The sequence below is a fragment of the Hylobates moloch genome, unplaced genomic scaffold (genome assembly GCF_009828535.3).
Source record: "Hylobates moloch isolate HMO894 unplaced genomic scaffold, HMol_V3 SCAFFOLD_1, whole genome shotgun sequence".
NCBI lineage: Eukaryota > Metazoa > Chordata > Mammalia > Primates > Hylobatidae > Hylobates > Hylobates moloch.
In genome coordinates, this window is record NW_026652276.1 from 224,753,557 (window position 1) to 224,777,483 (window position 23,927).

At 41.4% G+C, this 23,927-nt stretch overlaps 1 protein-coding gene across 3 annotated transcripts in view; it reads right to left on the bottom strand.

Moving 5' to 3' along the window:
- Positions 1 to 218: 218 nt before the first annotated feature.
- The window catches only part of TCAF2 (TRPM8 channel associated factor 2), a 39,810-nt gene continuing 16,101 nt past the window's right edge, over positions 219 to 23,927 (bottom strand). The window contains exons 2-8 of one of the 3 annotated variants that reach the window (XM_058427575.1): positions 14,621 to 14,732; positions 9,866 to 10,857; positions 9,162 to 9,259; positions 7,690 to 7,903; positions 7,111 to 7,350; positions 5,866 to 6,203; positions 250 to 3,187 (exon numbers count right to left, since the gene is read on the bottom strand). In XM_058427575.1, the coding sequence (XP_058283558.1) occupies positions 2,933 to 3,187; positions 5,866 to 6,203; positions 7,111 to 7,350; positions 7,690 to 7,903; positions 9,162 to 9,259; positions 9,866 to 10,637 (1,917 nt within the window). In that variant the 5' untranslated portion in view covers positions 10,638 to 10,857; positions 14,621 to 14,732 and the 3' untranslated portion in view covers positions 250 to 2,932. Of the gene's footprint in view, positions 3,188 to 5,865; positions 6,204 to 7,110; positions 7,351 to 7,689; positions 7,904 to 9,161; positions 9,260 to 9,865; positions 10,858 to 14,620; positions 14,763 to 23,927 lie in introns of all 3 variants that reach the window. The other 2 variants (XM_058427574.1, XM_032762032.2) reach the window with 2 other exon arrangements.

The following is a 23,927-nucleotide window of genomic DNA, read 5'->3' on the forward strand; positions in this document are numbered from 1 at the left end:
GTGTAAGAAGCCAGACATTGTCTCTGTCTCTAGGGCAATCTATTAAACCCAGTGATATCCATCATTTTACCCTAACATCACTGTTAAGAACACCGGTTCTGCAACCTACAGAATGGGAGAAAATTTTTGCAAGCTACCATCTGACAAGGTCTAATATCCAGAATCTGCAAGGAACTTAAACAAATTTACAACAACAACAAAAAAAATCAAAAAGTGGGCAAAAGAAGACATTTATGTGGCGAACAAACATGAAAAAAAGCTCATCATTACTGGTCATTAGGGAAATGTAAATCAAAACCACAATGAGGTACCATCTCATGCCAGTTAGAATGGCGATCATTAAAAAGTTAGGAAACAACAGATGTTGGTGAGGCTGTGGAGAAACAGGAATGCTTTTACACTGTTGTTGGGAGTGTAAATTAGTTCAACCATTGTGGAAGACAACGTGGTGATTCTTCAGGGATCTAGAACCAGAAATACCATTTGACCCAGCAATCCCATTACTGGGTATATACCCAAAGGACTATAAACCATTCTACTATAAAGACATATGCACACATACATTTATTGCAGCATTATTTACAATAGCAAAGACTTGGAACCAACCCAAATGCCCACCAATGATAGACTGGATAAAGAAAATATGGCACATATATACCATTGAATACTATGCAGCCACGAAAAAGAATGAGTTCATGTCCTTTGCAGGGACATGAATGAAGCTGGAAGCCATAATTCTCAGCAAACTAACACATGAACAAAAAACCAAACACCACATGTTCTCACTCATAAGTGGGAGATGAAAAATGAGAACACATGGACACAGGGAGGGAAACATCACACTGGGGCCTGTTGCAGGTTGGGGGCAATGGGAAGGAGAGCATTAGGACAAATATCTAATGCATGCAGAGCTTAAAATCTAGATGACGGATTGATCGGTGCAGCAAACCACCATGGCACAAGTATACCTATGTAACAAACCTGCACGTTCTGCACATGTATCCCAGAACTTAAAGGGGGGTTTAAAAAAGAACACCAGCTCTGGAGTCAAATTTCTTGGGTTCAAATTCCTTTTCTACCCAAGGCTGGATTACCCAAAGGCAGACAAATCACATTCTGAGGCAGGCAGAAAATCAGATACCAACACCTTTTTGGAAGTTAAATTTGTTATTGAATGAAAATTCAGTAGTAAACATTGGAAAAATCCAGACTCTGTTGAACATATTTTCATCTATTTTCTAGGTGACATTTTGTTTAAATTGTAAGCCATTCAGGAAGAATAAGTTCCACAATGTTTTCATTGCTGTGGGCTTCAGTTAAGCCCTGGCTCTTCCTCTTACTCACTTCATGACTTCAAAAAACTTATTTTATGTCCCTTAGTGTCAGTTTCCTCATCTATGAAATGGGGATGATACTAGTACCTACCTCAGAGGTCTGCTGGGAAGATAACATTAAATCACTCACAGTAAATAGCTCACACAATGCCTGGAACATACTAATCACTCATTATGTGTTAGGTGTCATTACTGTTCTTTCCTTTGACAAATATTTCATGAACACCTTTCATGTGTAAAGCCCCTGGAAAAGGGTACTAGAGAAATAAAAGGAAATTATCTAGAATTGGGAAGGATATGCTGACAGGATTTAGCAAAAGACATGCCCTAAATTAGTTCTCCTAATGGGAAGCCACTCTACTCTCAACGAAGCCTAAGGAATGATATTCAAAACAAACAACAATATGGTCTAAAAGTAAACAGAGAAAGTAGCTAGGCATACACTCGTTAATCCCAGAGACAAATTTCCAATGAGAACTCCCCCTAACCGAAGAGTCAAGATGGGCTAGAATGAGATTAAGAGAAAGCTCAGGGGATGCTGGGGTGTGGGTTGATTAAGTGAGGATTGCGTCTCCTGCACCCAGTAGTCCTGTGATTCCAGAGTGAAGCCCACTGTGCCTGTGGACCCCCCACCACTGACAGTGCCTTTATTCCATGGTGACCAGAGGAGTCAGATGCCTGTTTTGTGGTATGAACGAATGGGCATATAGACTTAGTAGCAGCTGTTAACGTGACTTTGTCCTTTGGTTGAAGGGCAAAGGGCAAACCCTGGAAGATGGAGCTAACCCCAAAGACCCAACCTCACAGCTCTGTGACACTCAGTTTGAGAACATGCCATTTTTCTTTGGGTTAGGTTATACCCAAGAATCCTTCCAGAAGTCGGAGAGAAAATGTAGAAAGGGCTAGGATACTGCTGACAACTACCATTATTGATACCATGTCTGGGAAAACATTGACATTCTCTAAATATACAAGGACTGAATGCTAACGCCAAGGGGGTCAACACTGAAGTGAGATTCAGCGCCCAGGATGTGCATGCTAGACTGGACACCGTAACAGTCCACTATGGGACCAGGAGAAATCAAACAACAGCTTTTCGAGGAAAAGATTTGTATCCTCATGTCATGGATGTGAAGACAGAAACACAGAGAGGTGAAGTGATTTTCCATAGAACCAAAGCTGGCCTGGGGCTCTCTCCACTATTCCAGCGTGTCTCGCTTGCTATTTGAAAACTTCTTAAAGCATAATAAATTAGAAGCCTTGTTCAGGGATGGCAGGGATGAGAAAGGGATATCAGGTTGTTATAGGAGCCCGTGGTCTTTAGAGCTATTGGTCAAAAATAAAAGCCTCAGGATGGCGGGATGAAAGATCCTCTCTGGGAGACTAAGAGGTGAAGTCTCTTGGGGAAAGCAATAGTGTAAGCAGAAAAACAATAAAAAGAAGCACAAGGCACCTTTTTCAGAAAGGGGTTCCATTTTTTCTTATGACCTTGGCCACCATCTAGTCAGGCTCCAGATACTGAGCACACATGGCCAAGGCCCCGTGGTGGAGTTGCCGGCATGACGCTGCCTTTTCTCTCCCGCCTTGCGGGGCATCCTTTACTCCCTGGCACGGAGGTACACTTGCATGGGGTTTTCCTGCCACTCTGGTAGGGAGGCCAGGCTGTCAGCCACCTCCTTCTGGATAGGCCAGCCCCAGGCCTCAAAAAAGGGAACCAGATTCTTCTTCACTTTTTCAGAGAACTTCTTCACCCATAGATTCATCCTGCCGGTGTTGTCTTTGGGGAGGTGAGAGAGGGTCTGGTACTCAGCAAAGAGCTGGGTGAATGGCTCCCACCCGAAGGCCTCTTGGAGCTGAAAAGGGAAAGAAGGAACAGAATGAGGTGTCAAGTTTGCAAAAGTGACGTGACATATGCATTCTTAAATACATTTCATTCACATGATCACCTCCCCTCAATCGTTACCTTCATCCTGGGTATGTGCCCCTATCTCCCCACTCTGCCCCTGCATAATAATGCAATCTCATTGGCTCATTCCACCTCTTGGCCACAAAACAACACCCCCTGAATCTAGTGGGGGTGCTCAGGGGAAACCTAATGTCTGAATAGAGGTAAATAATAAATGTCCACTATTCGTATCTTCAAAAAATTGTCTTCCCAGATCTCAAGTGTTTTCCTCAGCATCAGGACAGGTTTGGGCCTGACTGAGATGAGAAACCCTCACTTCCTACATATTTGGCCTATTGAGATTCTAAAAGCTGCGAACCTCCAATACTATACTTTCCAGACATCATAATAATCCTTATTTTTTAATAGCCATCTCAGACCTGTGACTATCTGCAATGATACAAAATTGTTGCGTAGAACACTGCATTTAGGGCAGAAAAAGAAAAAAATCCAGCCTGTCTTGAGGGGCTAAAAATGAGAGTGGCTCATACTTCATAAGGGGCAGCCCTCCGGAAAGTCCTTGGCAGAAGGCCCTTGTTCACTAAGATTATACAAATTTCCAGTTAGCCGGGATCTGGGGTTTCACATCCCCACTCTCCCTTTAATAGATGGGCATTCTCTGACTCTAGCTCGTAAAAGCCCAAGGACAGATAACACCACCGAAACCAGGCCTCCCTCAGAGTCTCACTGTTGTACCCTTATTATTGCTCATCTGTTCTCACTGACTTGCTCTTTGACACTTATTAATCAATACATCAATAAGTTAAGCATTTATTAAACATTTAACATGTATTAGACATCCACACACTGCCAGCTACTGTGCTAGGCAAACATCATTAAGAGCTCTTGTCCTTCTAGAGAACACTGGCCAAAGGGAGAAACACACGTAAATAAACACATTGCTAAAACTGTTGGTTTATCAAGGAGGCGATGTCCAGGAGAGAAGGGGACAACAGAGCTGAATTTGGACAAGTGACTTGACAGCCAATGGACAAGATGTTCCAGCATGATTCAGCAGCAGGAAGCAAACAAGGGGAGGCACAGAAGCCAAAACAGCAAGATGTGTCCATAACCATAAGCAGGTTGGCATGCTGAAGGGTAAATGTGGAGGTGAGAGCAGTAGGAGATGTAGCTAGAGGTGCTGGTGAGGATGGTCATGAAGGGCCTCCTATGCCCTGCTAATGAGCTTTGACTTTACCCTATATGTGCTAGAGAACACTGTAAGCATTTTATAGACAGAGTATTAACATTATTTTGTAAGGAGTGTAAGGAAGATGGATCATAGAGGATTGAGGCAAGATGCTGGGACAAACTTAGAAGGCTACTGGAATACACTGAGGGGAGACTAACGAGACCTGCGCTAAGGCAGCAGCGGCACGGATGCTGGGGAGAAGGCCTCTAGCAGGAAGAGGAGTCAGAAGGTGACTGTTTGTCCTGAGGCCAAGTCTCAGACTTGGTCTCTCTAGAGCTATTCAGAACTGATATTCGGGGCTCTACAGTGAGTAGGTAGCAGACTAGGGCAGAATTAGGGCTTAAACTTACAGTTTAGGGGCAACCTACCATTGTGGTCCGTGGTCCTGTATACCCCCAGACTGGCTATCTAAGGATATGGAAATGAATGCGATACAAAATGAACTCATTGACTGGGACTGTCTCACATTAACTCTTCAGAAAATTAGTGAAAGGCACAAAAAACTAAGAGAGGGTACGGCAATGCAAAAGCCTGGGGCTTGTCATTACGTCCTGATTTTAAGTTCTAGGTCCTTCATTTAAATGGGGGCTACTGGACAGGTTGCTTAAATTCTTTAAAATAGTGTGTGCCTCTGTGAAATGTGGGCCAGACAGCTCCTATCTCTAGAGCTGTGGGAGACATTGCGGGAGATCTGAAAGGGGAACAGCATTGACAACTCGAAAACGTTGACATTCAATGCAGGGCTAGGGGAGGGGGCAGGGATTTGTGTTTATTTCACAGGAAGTAGATTTGCTTTATGAATTCAGTGTTCTGCTATTGGGTTGACTGGTTCTTCATTTTAAATCATTTTGGCTTCAAGTGGGGTGATGGATGCTGAGACCTTTCTTAGCAGATTTATCTCCAACAATGCCTTCTTATTGTAATGCAGCTGCATTGCAGACACCCTCTGTTATTATAAAAAAGCGTAACTCATTTGACTTATAAAACTCAGGTGAAACAAAACAAAACTAAACAAAACAATGACCACTTATGGAACACTTATTAGGAGACCAAGAACAAAACCAGTGAGGGCAAGAGCTGTGATTCAGCTGCAGGAATGTCTAACAGAGTTTCTGCCCTTGAATAATATGCTACGTTTCTATTTTTTTCAGAATATTTTTCATTTCCTCTTACATTGCAAAATCAGAAGGTGAGTGAGACAGGTGCCATTCCCTCTGCCTTAGAGGGGTATAAGCCAAGAAGCACCACCATGCGGCCCAGTCCCTCTCATTTCCAGGGGAGGTGGTGGTCCAGGCTGGTGGAGTGGTGAAGGAGCTGGAGAGCTACTGGGGTCCAGGTCGCTACATGAATGAGGGGTCTGGTCATCCCCTTCTACCGGAATTTCTGCTCAGTACCTGTAGATATGTTTCCAGGGCTGTCCACACATTCCAGTCACACAGGGGGGCTCCCTTTCCCAGGTGGGCCTTGATTCTCCTCTCTCGCTCTGGAGGGCTCAGAGCCTCGTGGGCCTGAGCCCTGGGGATCCCCAGGACTGTTTCATGCACGTAGACTGACCAGAGGTTGCAGGTGGCCTCAGTAGTGTGTGGGGGGAACTCCCATCCATGCCGCTGTTGGTTGTGGCCCAGCTCATGGATGGGGCCCCACACACCCCTGCTCCTCATGTTCGTCTCATTGATGATCTCCTTCACAGACTCCAGGTGGCACATGATGGGGTATCCTGAATGCATCCAGCCTGGGAACACAGAAGGAAGAGATGAGCATTGAGGAGGGTCCGCCCAAACTATCTCCTTCATTCTTCTCCATTATGGGACTTTTCTTCACCATCCTGGTTATCCCCAATAATTGCAGAATCTCTGTTCTGATTGGAAAGCAAATAGCTTTCCCCTACTTGGTCAGAAACTGAATAGTACCCAATCCCCTTCTTAGTCTCTCACATCTGAGTTGTGGCCTCCTCCTCACTCTGGCCCTGGAGAATTTGGTTATACTTTACATAGTCATTCTTGCTGTAATTCGACACCTTTATTTTGTGTGTGTGAGTGTCCTTTACATGTCAGTCTGAGATATGATATCCTATGACTTGATCTGAGATCCTTGAGGGCTAGAACAGTGTCATCCTTTCTTCCCCATGTATACTACTTTTGTCCAAATTTACACTCTATCACAGAGATAATTTTTGTCCTTGTTTGAAGGTATAAAAATTGAGGTCCAAAGAACTTTCCCCATGTGGGATCCAGAGTTCCTTATTTCTCTTCCTATGTACCTCTTTCTTTTTAACCACTCAGTACTTACCATAAACCTCCTTACATATTTCCTCTTCATTTTCAACTCTGGCTTATGTTTGAAGAAAATAGTTGATTTTCTATGTTGTCCTTGAAATGAATCTGGTTGCCATCTATGAATTCCCAGTGCAACAGTTTCTGAGATTGTTCTACCATCCAGTGAAATCTCACCTTGCAGATGTCAATAATTTGTTTTTCACATGTAAACATTCTTTCATCCTCATAGTGGTCAATGTCTTTTATATCTTTTTCCCTTGCTTTACTAATAAAATTATGCTTACACATTTTGGACATTCATAAAAGGCAAAGTAATAGATACATGGTTTCCACTGACTAGGAGGATTCCCTGGGAGCACCCACCAGCTGAGATCTGCACATCAGCCACAATCCTCTCCGGACAGCAGAAAGGGAAGGGCTCAGCCGCCAGCCTGGCCACAGCCTCCATCATCTCATCCCAGAGGCGGAGCACAGGCTCGGGGTCCTTCAGGGCCTGGAGGTTTGTGGTTGGCACTGTCAGGATGATGTTGTCCGTGGCCAGCTCTCCCCAGGGAGCCAGGTTCTCCTGCATCTGCCTCTTCCACTCCTCTAGCGATGTCTTACCTGGGAATAAATATCATGGAACCTACCACACCCACTTCCCCAACTTCCCTTGAGCTGAAAAATACCATTTGAACTCTGGAAGAACACTGTAAGTGTGAACTACTATCACGGGGGTCTATAGGCTGTAAAGTGAAGAAAAGGCTTCCTGACTTTTCTCTTTGTCTGCCCTGAAGTCTCCATGGACACAGGGTTTTCCATATCTCCTGCCTCCATGTTCTCTACCAACAGTTCTTCCTCTTTCTCTCCACCAAACCTCATCCCTCTCCCATTTAGCAACCACCCCACAGTTCCCACAGCATCTGCCGCTCTTCCTCCTCCCTGAATGTTCGCTCCACTTACCCAGCTTGTAGTATGGGGCAGGCACAGCCCCCCTGATAGTGACAGACACAGGGCCTAGTTGGCTGCCCTTGGGCACGATGATGTAGAGGAGGCCACCCCAGAGGCAGGAGACTGACCGTTCGGTCCTGTCCATACAGCATTGGTGAGTCACCACGGGGGCTCGAGATAGCTTCCTGGCCTTGGTTAGGTCGTCAGTGTGGCAGCCAATCTGTACCTGGACAGGTGATTCCACCAAGTGTTGGAGGAATTAGAGTTCTTGTGATGCCTTGTGATGTGTGTGTGAGGTGTAGATGGAAGGTATTAGACAAACATGCCCATGAAACCCCAGCTTCCCTTTTTTATGTGCTAGGCATGGAAACTTCTCAAATTTTAGCACTCCAAAATCATTTGGACTTCAAAGCATGTAAAATCATTTTTCCAAGGATTTAAACAGCTCCACCATAAATCTTCACCTGACATGAACTGGTGAGAGACCAGGCTGATCCTGGCAAAGGTCTTGTGTCTTTCTGCCAGGCAAAACCCTGGGCTCTTCTAGCAGGACCTAAGCTAGTCTGGTGACGCTGATGTTGGGGATGAACCGGGGGGCTCTGCTCTGTCCTCTGTGAACACACAGGAGGCCTGTCCAGAGCGAGTGAGGTTGATTCTCTCTCCCTCTTTGTCCAGAGCTTCCCTTTCTGGCCGCCAGACAGGTGGAGATCTGTTTTGTCTGGAGTCCTGGAGTTGCTTTTCTTAGTTTTGATATAAGCAAGCTCCAGAAAGAATGCTGACAGAAAAGAGACCCTAGCTGTGGTAGGAATTGACCTCCAGAGTCAAGGAGGCAGGATGAATTTAAATTCTGATGTAGGGCATATTTTGGAGAGTGATAGGATTGTACACAACCTTCAGGTGTCAAGATAAAGAGATAAAACCAGAGTTTGTGCAGAATGAGCTTGCTGACACACAGCCCAAATTTCTACCACATGTTTCATTCTAACTCCCTCTGAGTTTGCACATGGGACCCATGAGGAGGCATGAAGAGGTAACTGCCCATGCCCGAGGATTTTCCAGCCCTTCCTTTTCCTTCTATCAATCACCTACTAATCACAGAATCCACTCCCTAAACCTTTTCTAATAAAGTAACTCTTTAAAGTAAATACAATGGGACAGATTTGAGCTGGGCTCCTGTCTCCTTGTTAATCAAATTGCAATAAAATGTTTTTTTGTTTTTTTTTGGTGAAAAACTCAAGTGTCATAGTTTTGGCTTCTAGTCCATTCTGCACTGAGCTTCTTTTGCTTGATAACACGAGGCACTTCAGTCACTCACTTAGATGCCCTGAAATTTAGCTGCTTCATCTGTAAAATCTGTAAAATGGGCAGAATAATCCATCTCTGTACTCCTGGCAGCATTGCCATGAGCTGGAACTAGACAGTGGATGAGAATGACACAGCTCTAGGGTTTTGAGAGGTGGCAGATGTGGGTGTTCAGACCTTACCCTCAGGCCAGCACAGGCAGCAGCTTCAGATAGTGAGACTTCTGCATTTTGTCCTTCCAGGAGGTAGAGCCCAGTACTCACCCAGCAATCATTGTTGCCTGACAAAAGTCATAGAGAAGGCTCAGTTCTTCCTTCCTATGTGACTACATCTCCACTTGGGGCCTCCCAGCCCCTCCCAGTGGTACAGCTTCTCCCCTGTGTATCTCAAGTCATCCATACTTCTCCTTAGACTCATCCCTCCTAAACCTTAAGCAGAGTCCCAACCCCCATCTTCTTGAAAGTACCTGATAAAGAATGGAGTCAGCCGGGCCCAGTGGCTCACACCCGTAATCCCAGAACTTTGGGAGGCCAAGGCGGGTGGATCACCTGAGGTCAGGAGTTCCAGACCAGCCTTACCATTATGGTGAAACCCCATCTCTACTAAAAATATGAAAATTAGCCGGGCATGGTGGCATGTGCCTGTAGTCCCAGGGACTCAGGAGGCTGAGAGAGGAGAATTGCTTAAACCCAGGAGGCAGAGGTTGCATGAGCCGAGATTGCACCACTGCGCTCCAGCCTGGGTGACAGAGTGAGACTCCGTCTCAAAAAAAAAAGAATGGGGTCAATCTTCCTGCGGGTAAGTACCTGCAATGTCCTGTATACTGTCAGCCAATCCCACTTTCCCCTACGTCTTTAATGTTCTGGGCACTCTCCTGTTTTCATACCTGGGTTGATTCCGTCAATCTCCATGGTGATGGGGTGTTTTGAGGGGTACAAACTGGAGGAGCAGGTCCAGGTGCCAAGCCCCTGGGCCAGCTGGGAGCAGTCGGTTCCAGAGTGAGCCAGCCCCGTGGCCAGGGAGAGCATGGCAGCCTCATAGGAGTCACTGGCAACTGGATTTTCCCGGCTCACAGCTGGGAGGCCCGACCCTCGTAGCATCTTCCTCAGGAGCCTGTGCAGGGATATGTAAGCAGGGACCCCCTCCGCAGGAATCTGTAGGAAGGCTGCACCATCAACTCTCAACTTTGCCAGACAGCTCTTTTCCAAGTTCCCATTCTCGTGGTTCAGTATAGCCTGGAATTCAGAGAGCGCCTTTCGGAAGTGGTAGCTTCTCATCTCAGGGGTGGGAACGGGGAAGCAGCCTGCTTTGAGAGTCTGAGGCAGGATGCTGAGGCCAAAGCAGTTGAGGATGACGTTACCAGGGAAGCCAGCCAAGGGGCAGTGGCCAGGGTTCTGGGAGGCCCACCACCAGGCCTGGCCCCCAATCAGCAGCCCCCCACCCTCAGCCACAAACTCCTGCAGCTGCTTAGCCTCCTTGTCACTGTACGCCTTGCAGCAGTAGACACACAAGTCGCTGTTCAGATGGGGCTCCAGGCTGCATTGCAGGCCATGCTCTGATAGGAGAGGACACAAATCTTTTAGATTTGTGTTCACCCCAACTTTGCCTGTCTGGCCTCTGGCCAGCCAGCGCACCGCATTGAGCAAGAAGGGCCCCATCTTGGGAGCACAGAGCAGGCACTCGTGGGCAGCCAGGACCACCCGGCCCCGGCCATAGCGAGCAGCTGCCAGGAAGCAGTTGAGTGAGGCATCCAGCCCCAGAGGGAAGGCCAGGGCTCCATGCACCAGCAGCTGTGAGGGGACTCCTCCTGTCCTGATGTCCAGCTCTGAGATCCCCTCCAGGAGCTGCTGCTGGTCCTGCCTGACATCCTCCCCACACCTGGAAGAGACAGGAGAAACAATGAGGCTACAGTCAGTTAATGAGCCACTGAATCGAACTAATTGAATAGAGAAATCTCTGTGCAGGTAGGAAGATTGCATGGTTCATGCCAATCTTCACATTCTTACTAATATTAGGATTTTAGCATGTTAATATCATTTATTTTTATCATGTTTATGGCATATTTTTTCACTTTTTTACAACGGATGGCATAGTATCATTTAATTGGCAATGTTTAGTCTTTCTTTCTTTCTTTCTTTCTTTCTTTCTTTCTTTCTTTCTTTCTTCTTTCTTTCTTTCTTTCTTTTTCTTTCTTTTTTTATTTGAGACTGAGTTTCGCTCTGTCGCCAGGCTACAGTGCAGTGGCACAATCTCGGCTCACTGCAACCTCCGCCTCCCGGGTTCAAGCGATTCTCTTGCCTCAGCCTCCTGAGAAGCTGGGATTACAGGTGCGCACCACCACGCCCAGCTACTTTTTGTACTTTTAGTAGAGACGGGGTTTCACCATGTTGGCCAGGATGGTCTCAACCTCTTGACCTCATGATCCACCTGCCTCAGCCTACCAAAGTGCTGGGATTACAGGCGTGAGCCACCCCCCCTGCCTGATCTTTCTTAATGATACATAAAATAATGGCATTTCTCACAATCAATGTTGTCATAGATTTGAGGAAACGCTATAGAAGTAGTGCCCTTACTTGCATATCTTAAAATCCACATTTTCTAAATGAACACCTCCAGGAATTCCTCGCATTTAGTCAACCAAGTGTTGAATATTTTGGCTTCAGTTTCTTGACTTTTAAAATAATTAAACATATAAACAAATTAAGTTAGAAAAACTAGTTAATTATGCCCAGAGAAAGTAGTACTGCTTATGAATTTCTCGATCTAACTTTCTGCAAAGGAAGGCTGTAAAAACACCAAATTTGGACTCTCCATAGGATAGGTCTGATCTAGGAACACATCACAAGTAAATTGTTTAACACTACACTTAAAGATTTATACAAACACACACCATTTTTAAAAATTCACTTAGATCTGGTTAGAGTATTCACTTCTTATTAAGGAATGGTCAAAATGTAATGAATCAAGAGAAGTCTTTGTATTTCAGGAATTTTTTTAAAACAATTTGTATATACTGTAAATGTCAAGCAATAGGAGGTTGGTTAAATAAATTATGGTTAACAATAGATTGCAAACCATAGTGATTAAAATAATTATTAGATAATTTGAAAAATGCTTAATGGAAAAACTTTAAAAATTAGATTCCAGGATACCATGCTCTAAATAAGCCAAATTTTGGGAGAAAAAAATCAAAAACCATGAAACTAGACATAGAAGCAGAACCTAAAGCATATTTATCAAAATATCTTTGTTAAAAAAAAATGTCTTCAGTGATCGTCTTGGGTGGTGGGTTTTTTTTTTTTTTTTTTTTTTTTTTGGCTGGTGGGATTTTAGGTCATTTTAATTATCTTTATAAAACTTTATTGTCTCAAATTTTAAAATTAACATCTATTTCTCTTATAATTAAAAATTAAATGTTATATTTCTTAAAAAGTATAGTTTATTTATTCCGGTAGTAAAACATTATTGAAAAATGTAACTCTTATGCAGATTCTCTTTAACTTCTTTTCAGCATGAAAATGAGGAGATGGCATGTCTTAGTTTTGTCATCCCATTTTCAGACTCACATGGCAAATGTCATAGAGTTCAGGTATCAGTTCTGCCTGTGGCTTTTTGTTAACTGTTGGAACTCAAGATATTTTGGGGAGTTAATGACATTGAGCTACAAGACTTAATAATAAAACATTCCACTCTAAGTGTTCTTAGCATTTTCTCACAGGCACCTGGCAAAGCCTCAGCTAATGGTAGTAAAACTTCAATATGGAAAGCTGCAGTTACCTGCAGATATCCTCTCCACAGCTAATTAAAATGATTGCATACATTCCTCCATGTGCCCACACACACATACAAACCACAGTAGCATTGGGAATCTAGGAAGTGACTAGAATGTTTGACAAAAGCTGCAAGAACCACATAGAATTAAAGAAAAAACCCAACAACTTCTTAGCATAAAGGCAGCATAAATAAAGTTAAAGAAGGTGAGATCATATGAGAGAAAAATATTTGCAACAGATTGAACAGATACAAAATTAGAATTCAGAATATATGAATAATTCTAAGGATAAACAGAAAAGCAAAAAACAAAAAATATTTTTAAAGTATATGCTCAGTTCATGAAAGATGAAATCCAACTGAGATATTCAGCATTTGAAAAGATATAATCACATAAATGCAAATTATATATAATAACATTTTTTACCCAGAAAATTAGTAAATGTTTCAAAAGCTGACAATATTAAGTGCTGACAAGAGTGTGGAGAAAACTAATCTTTCATAAAAACTGGAGATCAATTTGGCAGTATCCAATAACATTAAAAAGAGAAACAGCCTATAGTAGTATACATGGAGGCAGTACTAGGAAGTTCACTGCAAATTGTTGGTAACAATGAAAAAGTACGAAGAAGTTAAATATTCACTAATATGAATGCAAATAAAAATTGGCATTTAATCATACAATGGATTACTATTTATCAGTCAATAAGAATAGGTCTGCCTATGTTAATTAACAAGGAAAGATATTCAAAACATTTGTTGAGTAAAACAATTTCAAAAATAGCAGAACTTGGTGATGCAACTTATGGAAGACACAATCAATATAAAGCAAAGTAAATGTACGTCAATATATGTCCAAAATGTTAGGAAACAACCACAATAAACTGATAAGAGTGTTTTCTTTTGGATTGTGAGATAGAGAGAAAGGACTAACATTGAAGGAGATGATCAAAAGAGCTTTTGCCTCAATAATTTGTTTCTTCAAAAAAGGAGAATGTACAATTATATTTCTCAGATAATTAAACATTAAATTTAAAATTTAAGATAACTGCTCCAAAAATAGAAGTAAAATGTATAATCTACAAATGTGTTGAGGAAATTTAAGAAATGCATAAAAGTTAGTAGCAACCAAAGAAAAATGTAAAAAGAAATAAAGCTTAAAAATAGAAAATAAAATTAAAAGGGGGTAAGAGCAAGAAATACATTTGAATCATCACAGTATATATGAATGTATTGAATTTCTATCTAATAGAAGCTGTTAGATTAGGTTAAAAACATCTGGATATAAGCTGCTCATAAAAGACACACCTGAAACTAAGTGACATAAAAGCATTGAAAATGACAAAATCAACAAAGTTTTATTTTATAAAATACAAAAACAAAAAAGCAGACATATCAGCATTAATAAGGGATGCAAGTGATTTCAAAGAGGAACAAACTAAAAATGAACATTTTCTATGGATTAAAGTTACACTCTACCAAAAATAAAATTTTTATTTATTTTTATGTCCTGCAAAAACGCAATACTGAAAGCAAGAACTGCTACAAAGAAAATAAAAATATGAATTGACATTACATTTGGAGATGGTAATGTATTCTCAGCATCTACTGGAAAAAAAAAAGGATGGAGATGATTTGATCAGAATAACTTACAAGCTTACTTACAGCCAGAAGACAATTGTCCTGCATCCTGAAGGCAAGACATTGAGACCCTAGAAGGTTGTGCTCTGCCAACTTGTTGCAAAAATATAAAGTAAAAAGGTGGACATTCTCCAACATGATACATTAACTAAAAAATCAATGTGCAGAGCACACACACACATAGATAAGCATCTGAGATGATCCATATCAAACGTTTAGGATTGGCTACCTTTGTCCAGAGGCATGAGACCGGAGCTGGTGGTGTGGGGAGGAGGATGAGTTGCCATTTTCCTCTCTATATTTCTGTACTGTGTGCACTTTTTCACAATAAACTTGAATTCCTTTTGAAATATTTCCATAAAAAGGCGTTTCTTAAAAGAAAAATAAAGAAAGAAAGGAAAGGAGGAAAGAAGGAAGGAAGGGGATGACAGAAGGAGGGAGAGGGAAGGGAGGCGGGAAGTGGGGAGGGAGGGAGGGAAAAGTGAGTAAGCATAGCAGTTAGGATATCAGGTAAATTTCAACAGATGATTTGACAATATCCTAAGGGCAATACTAATGATCTCAGACAGCTAGTTACCAATATTTAAATCTTGTATAATATCTGTTTACAATGTTTAAGTGTGGAAAACAATGAAAGTAGCTGCTATTTAATAAGGTTTAATATATGTTAGGCATTTAACATATGTATTATCTCTTTCAATAATTATAGTAAACCTGAAAGTTACTATTCTCACTTTAAAGATGGAGTTTGGCTAGGCAATTTTCCCCATGTTTCCTAGCTAATAACTAGCAGGGACAGGAAGCAAACCTGATAGAGCAGGAGCATTGTCATCTCGGATAAACACTGAGATGGATAACATCTCGGATAAACATCAGCTCCCTTTCTAGCCCCATGCATTTCAAGGAAATCACTTCTCACTACAAGCAGCCAGAAAGAGCAGACAGTAAAACACAGATAAGACAGCTCAGGCACAGAGGGAGGTGGGAGCAGTCTCTTGGTTAACTGCCAAACTTCATCTTCATACAATGGGCCCCAGTTAAACAGTGGGCCTTAATAAGCACATTCCTTTCCCTTTGGGTGCACTAAGTTAGGGAAGCTAAAAGATAGGAAGCTAAAAGTGGGGTATGCCTGCAGCTGCAGAAAGATGTATGGGAACAGAGACACAACTCTCCCTGCCAGATAAGCACAACAAAGAGACACAGAAGCAGTCGAGGCGTCTGATAAACTCTCCCACCCTGAATCCTTAAAAACTCTTTGTCTGTAAGGGAGTGTGTCTCTGACCTAACTCGGCCAGAAGCCCCTCTCAGGTTTATTTTCTCTAAATTAAACCTGTCTGTGACTGTCAAGCCATCTTTTGTGTTTCTTTCCTATTTCTTTAATTTTTACTAAATCCAGGCTGGCTTGTTTCCAAAGCCACTGTTATCTACACACCAGAACTCTCTCACTCAATTACTGAGTCTTTGATGGCACCTACATCTGGGTACATAGTTATCAACAGGTATATCTTGTGCAAAGGAAGCTTTACAGTATGTGAAGGTGCGAACAATACTGTGGTTAAGAAAGGAAAAGCATGTGTTACGTCAGAGCTGGAAGTGCAGGGGAAGCCACTGAGGACTAAAGGAAAGGGATGGGATGGTATGGTTAGGAAATGTTTGCAAACCACACCTAAGCAGACAGGTAACATGGGTGATAGGTTTCTGAATGCCGATTAAAAAACTGCCAAATTAGGAAGGTACAGCACTGAATAAAAAGGTAAGTGTGAAGTGCGCTGCTGTCATTTTCACATATTGAAGGTAAAACGTCTAACAATTTATATATTTTTTCTTGAACATAAAAGTAATGAAGTCTACTGGTAGTAATCAAATATATCTTCACTTAGCTTGTTTTGTTTTTCTGTTCAGATTGTATATGATGTAAAAATACTTTTCTGGATTTATTTCACTCTCTGCTAAATATAAACAGGACAGAAATACCAGAATCCAGAAACGATGTTTTCTTAGGATCTATAATGTCAAAAAAAGGTCTAGAGAGAACTATGTTGATCAGATGCTGTAAAAAACATTTTGAAGACCTGCAGCCCCCAACACTTGAGTATCTTTTTTTTTGTATTTTTAATTCCTTAAATACAGATAAATCATAGTAAATAACAAAACTGTAAAAACTGTCTTCATCATCACTGAACCATATGGGCATAGATGATCAGAGAGGTGACTTGAAATTGTAAATGTATTTTTTTTCTTTTATTTTAAGCTGGTAAATACAGGGTAAAATCTCTTCAGGTCTCAGTCATGCATATTAGACACACAATTTTATTTAACCTGTTAGATTTAAGAAAATAATTTGGGAAACTCACTTTTGTAACAAATTGCAGGTACATAAATTACTCATTTGGAATAGTCAGAATACAGATGCTACTCACCTGTGAGCACAGATATATTCATATTTCTACGTCAGACCAAAATCCTGCTTAAACATACAAACATTCCTAACAATGTCATAATGTTTACTCTTTTCCTGGTTTAATAAACTATATTTCCAATATTATTGGAAGATTATTGTTAGAATTGAAGGAGATAGTATAGGTTGAGCAGCCCTTTTGGAAAATGCTTGGGACCAACCAATAGTGTTTCAGATTTTGATTTTTTTCAGGTTATGGAATATTTGCATACACATAAGGAGATACCTTGGTGATGGGACCCAACTCTAAACACAAAATTCATTTATGTTTCCTATACACCTTTACACATAGTCTAAAGGTAATTTATACAATATTTTAAATAAGTTTGTGCATGAAACAAAGTTTGTGTACATTGAACCATCAGAAAGCAAAGGTGTCCCCAAAGTGGGATTTTCCACTTCTGCCATTATGTTGGTGGGGCTCAAAAAGTTTTGAATTTTGGAGCATTTCAGATTTTGGATTTTTGATTAGGCCTGGTTTCCCCACTCTTAGGGGACCTAGTAAGCTAGGTCCACTCCACCAAACCACAGATGGAACTCACATGGGTAGTTTACACTTGAAAGTTTCTTTTCTTGTCTATCCACCCAATTTGTTCACTTTTCTATGAATTAGAAAGCATTAATTGGTAACTATTGAATTTGTGATTTTGACTATTTTCTTTCCATTGTACATGGGAGGTTGACTGGTGTTAGGAGCTACTCCATCCTGGGCCACCCATCAATCACCTGTTTTCCTTGGCCAGTGCATAGCAATGTATGTCATCATCATAAAAACCTTCCACATCCAGCCATTTATTAATTATTTTTCATTCATTTTGTCAGATTTGGTGGAGAGAGCAATTCTGGGATCTAGCCTCATTTCAGTTTTTACCTGGAAACTACATTCATGGATCTTGAATATAAACCTCATAAACCTTCCACACAATTATCTCTGTCTCTGAGTCAGATTCCCAGGAACCCAAGCTGAAACAAGTGGCATTTAGCAGCGCCTAGCGAAATTACGTATGAATTTCCTCCGTGACTCAGGAATCCCATTTCCAGTGATATGGCAAAATATAAGGATACGTACACAAAGGTATGTGGTGCTTGTAACCTGGAACTCCTTGGACAAAGACTTTCCTACTCTACAGGACTGTGTTGAGGACAGAGAAAATAAATAATTCTCAAGAGAGTCATAAACCTAAGCCACTAGTATACATTTACAATTTTTACTTAAAAAATAGTGACAGGTTCTCACTATGTTGGTCAGGCTGGAGTGCAGTGGGTATTTGCAGGTGCAATTATAGCACACTGCAGCCTTGGACTCCCAGCCTCAAGACAGCCTCCTACCTCAGCCTCTCGAGTATGTTAGTACGTGTTCATCAGCATGCCCAGTTACATATTTACTTTTCTATGGGCAGCTGCTAATATGTTTCAGAGCTTGTAGATTATACTGTGTGTAAGTGTAATGGGTGGCTGGTTGATATCTGAGGTTAACTTTTCCTCCAGACTCTTCTGTCATGGTATAACAGTGGCAAGTGCCTTTGGATTTGCTTTTAAATATTAAAGCAACTGCCGTATCCTCCTGTTATATAAACATAGGTGTGCCCTTGGGGATAGGATGTGAGAGGAGCTTTTGTTGGTTTTTAGAGACTGCCCCACTCCTTGGCAGGCAGAGTTGGGGGAGGCCAGCAGTAAACTTTCTTAAGAAGCTCCAGGGCCTTCCAGTCGAGATTTGAAGTTAACGAACCTGCTGGGTCAGTCCAAGCACCTTTGACCAAGATTTGTTGGCAGGAATGTTCACTGAAAACCTCTAATGGGACTCGCTCTGAAGGCAGGAGAAATCTGAGCCAGAGACTCAGACTCTGACCTTCTGAGACTCTCAAGGAGTTGGTTAGCTCTGGCTCTGTTGTTGGCTGAGGCTGGAAGGCTCTGGCACAGCCCTCAGCCCCATATTCCACAGTAGGAAGCTGTCTGCAGGATTAACACTAGTATATGAGGCTGCCTTTTCTCTTGTTATGGTTTTGGATGTGTATTCATTCATATTTTTTCCTTAATTTACATAGTTTACAAATATTTGTTGATCTCTAATGTTAAGTACTCCAGGCACTGAGAATAAAGCAGTAAACGCAACAGGCAAGATCACGGAGCTCTATATTCTGGTTGATTAGATGGGCCCTAGCAAGAAAGAGTGGAGATAGTTATAGAGAGTGATAATGTTTAAGGAATAAACGGAGAAATGTGATGAAGTGAAACTGGATGGACAGTCCTAATTTCAGTATGGCCACTGGGAAAGACTGCTCTGAGGAGGGTGTTTGAGTTGAAACTAATTAAGAAGAATAAATGGGATTTTCAAGAGCTGAGAGAAAGTCCAGAATAGGAACAAATATCTTGATATTTTATAAAACAAGAAATCTAATGTTACATGTTGTGGTCTTTACATTGAGGGACAGTTCTAAAATACTTTAAAGATGTGTATGGATAATATATGTTATCACCAAACCCCCAATACTCAACTAGAAAATATCTGAATATGCAAGAAAGAGGAAATAGTTAAACAAATTACAGAACTTATGCTTAAAACTTCTCATTAAAAATATCACATGTAAAAATAGGAAAACATTTTTAAGGAGAATACAAAGTAGCAGCATGTAATCACAGCTAGCAAAAATGATGTATTGATTTGTAAAGATATGCAAAGATAGAAGATATGTAAGCATAAACATTTTGGTTGAGGACATTACAGAAATTACAAGTATTCAAATACTTTAGTGTCATATTGTTTTTTCAATAAAGGTTTTACAATTAATCAAGACTAACAATGTGGGAATTTATTTTTATATAGTATTACCTGTACTTTTGCTACACCTCTCTTAGTCCTAAAATATGGACTTAAATGCTGTGGGAATTCCAGTGCCTAGAATAGTCTCTAGAATTTAACAGGCACTCACATATTTTAGATAAATTAAAACATGGATACAAGATACTAGAAAGAGGAAAAAAACTGATACGTTAAGAAAATTTGTTCCTCCTTTTTGTTGGTGAATCAATGAAAACAATATAAATGATATCAGGTCAAAGAAAGATATCTTAATGTGATCTGGGCAGAAGTTTTCTATTGTTTAAGGGTTCTGAAAAGGCAAAGAGGTAATATTAAAAATGTCTTTTTCATCAATTTATAATTATAGAGTATTTGGAAAGGACAAAAATATTTGAAGATGAAACCAATTACCAACTTAGCCCCAGAGACACATTACTAATATTTTATTATATTTTTTTCTAATGTTTTATTTTCCTGGCTATAAATATATTGTTTTAATGAATTTAGCATCATTTTAATGCAGAGCTGTATATTTTAATTTTGTCTATTTTATCAAGAATATTTTTCATTTCCTTTAAGAAGTCTTTCAACGTAGAATTTTTAACGATTGCAAAATTATTCATTCAATAACTATAGGATATGCTATACTTTATTTAAGCAATCTTCTATTACAGACACATGTTTCTTCCAGTGTTTCACTTAACAGTGAAAATACTGTTAAAAAATATTTGCCTCATAGCCCGACTTCTCCCTGTCTCCAGTGCTTCTTCCTTCACCTTTCCACAGCTGCTGATCCTGAGAGCATGCCCTCACAAAACTCCCACACATTTATCTCTGTCTCTGAGTCAGATTCCCAGTAACCCAAGCTGCAACAAGGGGGACTTAGCAGTGCTTAGCGAAATTACATATGAATATCCCCCATGACTCAGAAATCCCATTTCCAGTGATAGCGCAAAATATAAGGATACATGCACAAAGGTATTCATTGCAGCACATGTGTAACAGTAGAAGTACCAGAAAAATAACGCATACTGGAAACTCAAGTGCCTGTCAATAAGGGACTTACTGAATAAACAATATCATATCCATACACCATAGTATAATAGAGTATACAGTGTATCTCTATATACTATTATGGGGCCATATCCAGGAAATAATGTTAAGTGAAAAAAAGTAAGGAGGAAAAAATGTATAGAGTATGTTATTGCCTTATCCAGTGAAGAGAAGACTACTAATATGTGTGTGTTTGTGGATATATAAACAAATCATGGAGCATTAACCATTAAAAAAAGCAGGGAAAGAAGAAGGGAATTGTTTGAAGGAAACAGGGACAGAATATAGGTTTCTTAAGATTTTACTTTGGACCCAGATTACTATTTTACATAACTTTAAACAAAATTAAATTACACAAGCAATTCCAAAACTAAAAAATAAAATAACCAATGAATTGACATGTACATCCATTTAGTGGTATAACCACAAAGAGAGGAAGTATTGGAAGTGACTTTAAAGATAATATTGTGACTTTATATATATATTTTATATATTTAGACGGGGTGGAGCCAAGATGGCTGAATAGGAACAGCTCCGGTCTACAGCTCCCAGCGTGAGCGGCACAGAAGACGGGTGATTTCTGCATTTCCGTTTGAGGTACCAGGTTCATCTCACTAGGGAGTGCCAAACAGTGGGTGCAGGACAGTCAGTGCAGCGCACTGTGCGTGAGCCGAAGCAGGGCGAGGCATTGCCTCACTCGGGAAGTGCAAGGGGTCAGGGAGTTCCCTTTCCTAGTCAAAGAAAGGGGTAACAGACGGCACCTGGAAAATCGGGTCAGTCCCACCCTAATACTGTGCTTTTCCAACGGGCCTGGTAAACGGCACACCAGGAGATTGTGTCCCGCACCTGGCTTGGAGGGTCCTATGCCCATGGAATCTCCCTGATTGCTAGCACAGCAGTCTAAGATCAAACTGCAAGGTGGCAGCGAGGCTGAGGGAGGGGCGCCTGCCATTGCCCAGGCTTGCTTAGGTAAACAAAGCAGCCAGGAAGCTCGAACTGGGTAGAGCCCACCACAGCTCAAGGAGGCCTGCCTGCCTCTGTAGGCTCCACCTCTGGGGGCAGGGCACAGACAAACAAAAAGTCAGCAGGAACCTCTGCAGACTTAAATGTCCCTGTCTGACAGCTTTGAAGAGAGTAGTGGTTCTCCCAGCACGCAGCTGGATATCTGAGAACGGACAGATTGCCTCCTATAGTGGGTCCCTGACCCCCAAGCAGCCTAACTGGGAGGCACCCCCCAGTAGGGACAGACTGACACCTCACTTGGCCAGGTACTCCTCTGAGACAAAACTTCCAGAGGAACTATCAGACAGCTGAATTTGTGGTCTCACGAAAATCCACTGTTCTGCAGCCACTGCTGCTGACACTCAGCCAAACAGGGTCTGGAGTGGACCTCTGGCAAACTCCAACAGACCTGCAGCTGAGGGTCCTGACTGTTAGAAGGAAAACTAACAAACAGAAAGGACATCCACACCAAAAACCCATCTGTACATCCCATCATCAAAGACCAAAAGTAGATAAAACCACAAAGATGGGGAAAAAAACAGAGCAGAAAAACTGGAAACTCTAAAAAGCAGAGCACCTCTCCTCCTCCAAAGGAACGCAGTTCCTTACCAGCAACAGAACAAAGCTGGATGGAGAATGACTTTGACGAGTTGAGAGAAGAAGGCTTCAGACGATCAAACTACTCCGAGCTATGGGAGGAAATTCAAAACAACAGCAAAGAAGTTAAAAACTTTGAAAAAAAAATTAGATGAATGGATAACTAGAATAACCAATGGAGAGAAGGGCTTAAAGGAGCTGATGGAGCTGAAAGCCAAGTTTCGAGAACTATGCAAAGATTGCAGAAGCCACAGGAGCCGATGCGATCAACTGGAAGAAAGGGTATCAGTGATGGAAGATGAAATGAATGAAATGAAGTGAGAAGGGAAGTTTAGAGAAAAAAGAATAAAAAGAAACGAGCAAAGCCTCCAAGAAATTTGGGACTGTGTGAAAAGACCAAATCTACGTCTGATTGGTGTACCTGAAAATGACGGGGAGAATGGAACCAAGTTGGAAAACACTCTGCAAGATATTATCCAGGAGAACTTCCCCAATCTAGCAAGGCAGGCCAACATTCAGATTCAGGAAATACAGAGAACGCCACAAAGATACTCCTCGAGAACGGCAACCCCAAGACACATAATTGTCAGATTCACCAAAGTTGAAATGAAGGAAAAAATGTTAAGGGCGGCCAGAGAGAAAGGTCGGGTTACCCACAAAGGGAAGCCCATCAGACTAACAGCTGATCTCTCGGCAGAAACTCTACAAGCCAGAAGAGAGTGGGGGCTGATATTCAACATTCTTAAAGAAAAGAATTTTCAACCCAGAATTTCATATCCAGCCAAATTAAGCTTCATAAGTGAAGGAGAAATAAAATCCTTTACAGACAAGCAAATGCTGAGAGATTTTGTCACCACCAGGCCTGCCCTAAAAGAGCTCCTGAAGGAAGCACTAAACATGGAAAGGAACAACCGGTACCAGCCACTGCAAAAACATGCCAAATTGTAAAGACCATCCAGGCTAGGAAGAAACTGCATCAACTAACGAGCAAAATAACCAGGTAACATCATAATGACAGGATCAAATTCACACATAACAATATTAACTTTAAATGTAAATTGGCTAAATGCTCCAATTAAAAGACACAGACTGGCAAACTGGATAAGGATTCAAGACCCATCAGTGTGCTGTATTCAGGAAACCCATCTCACGTGCAGAGACACACATAGACTCAAAATAAAGGGATGGAGGAAGATCTATCAAGCAAATGGAAAACAAAAAAAGGCAGGGGTTGCAATCCTAGTCTCTGATAAAACAGACTTTAAACCAACAAAGACCAAAAAAGACAAAGAAGGCCATTACATAATGGTAAAGGGATCAATTCAACAAGAAGAGCTAACTATCCTAAATATATATGCACCCAACACAGGAGCACCCAGATTCATAAAGCAAGTCCTGAGTGACCTACAAAGGGACTTAAACTCCCACAGAATAATAATGGGAGATTTTAACACCCCACTGTCAACATTAGACAGATCAAGGAGACAGAAAGTTAACAAGGATATCCAGGAATTGAACTCAGCTCTGCACAAAGTGGACCTAACAGACATCTACAGAACTCTCCACCCCAAATCAACAGAATATACATTTTTTTCAGCACCACACCACACCTATTCCAAAATTGAC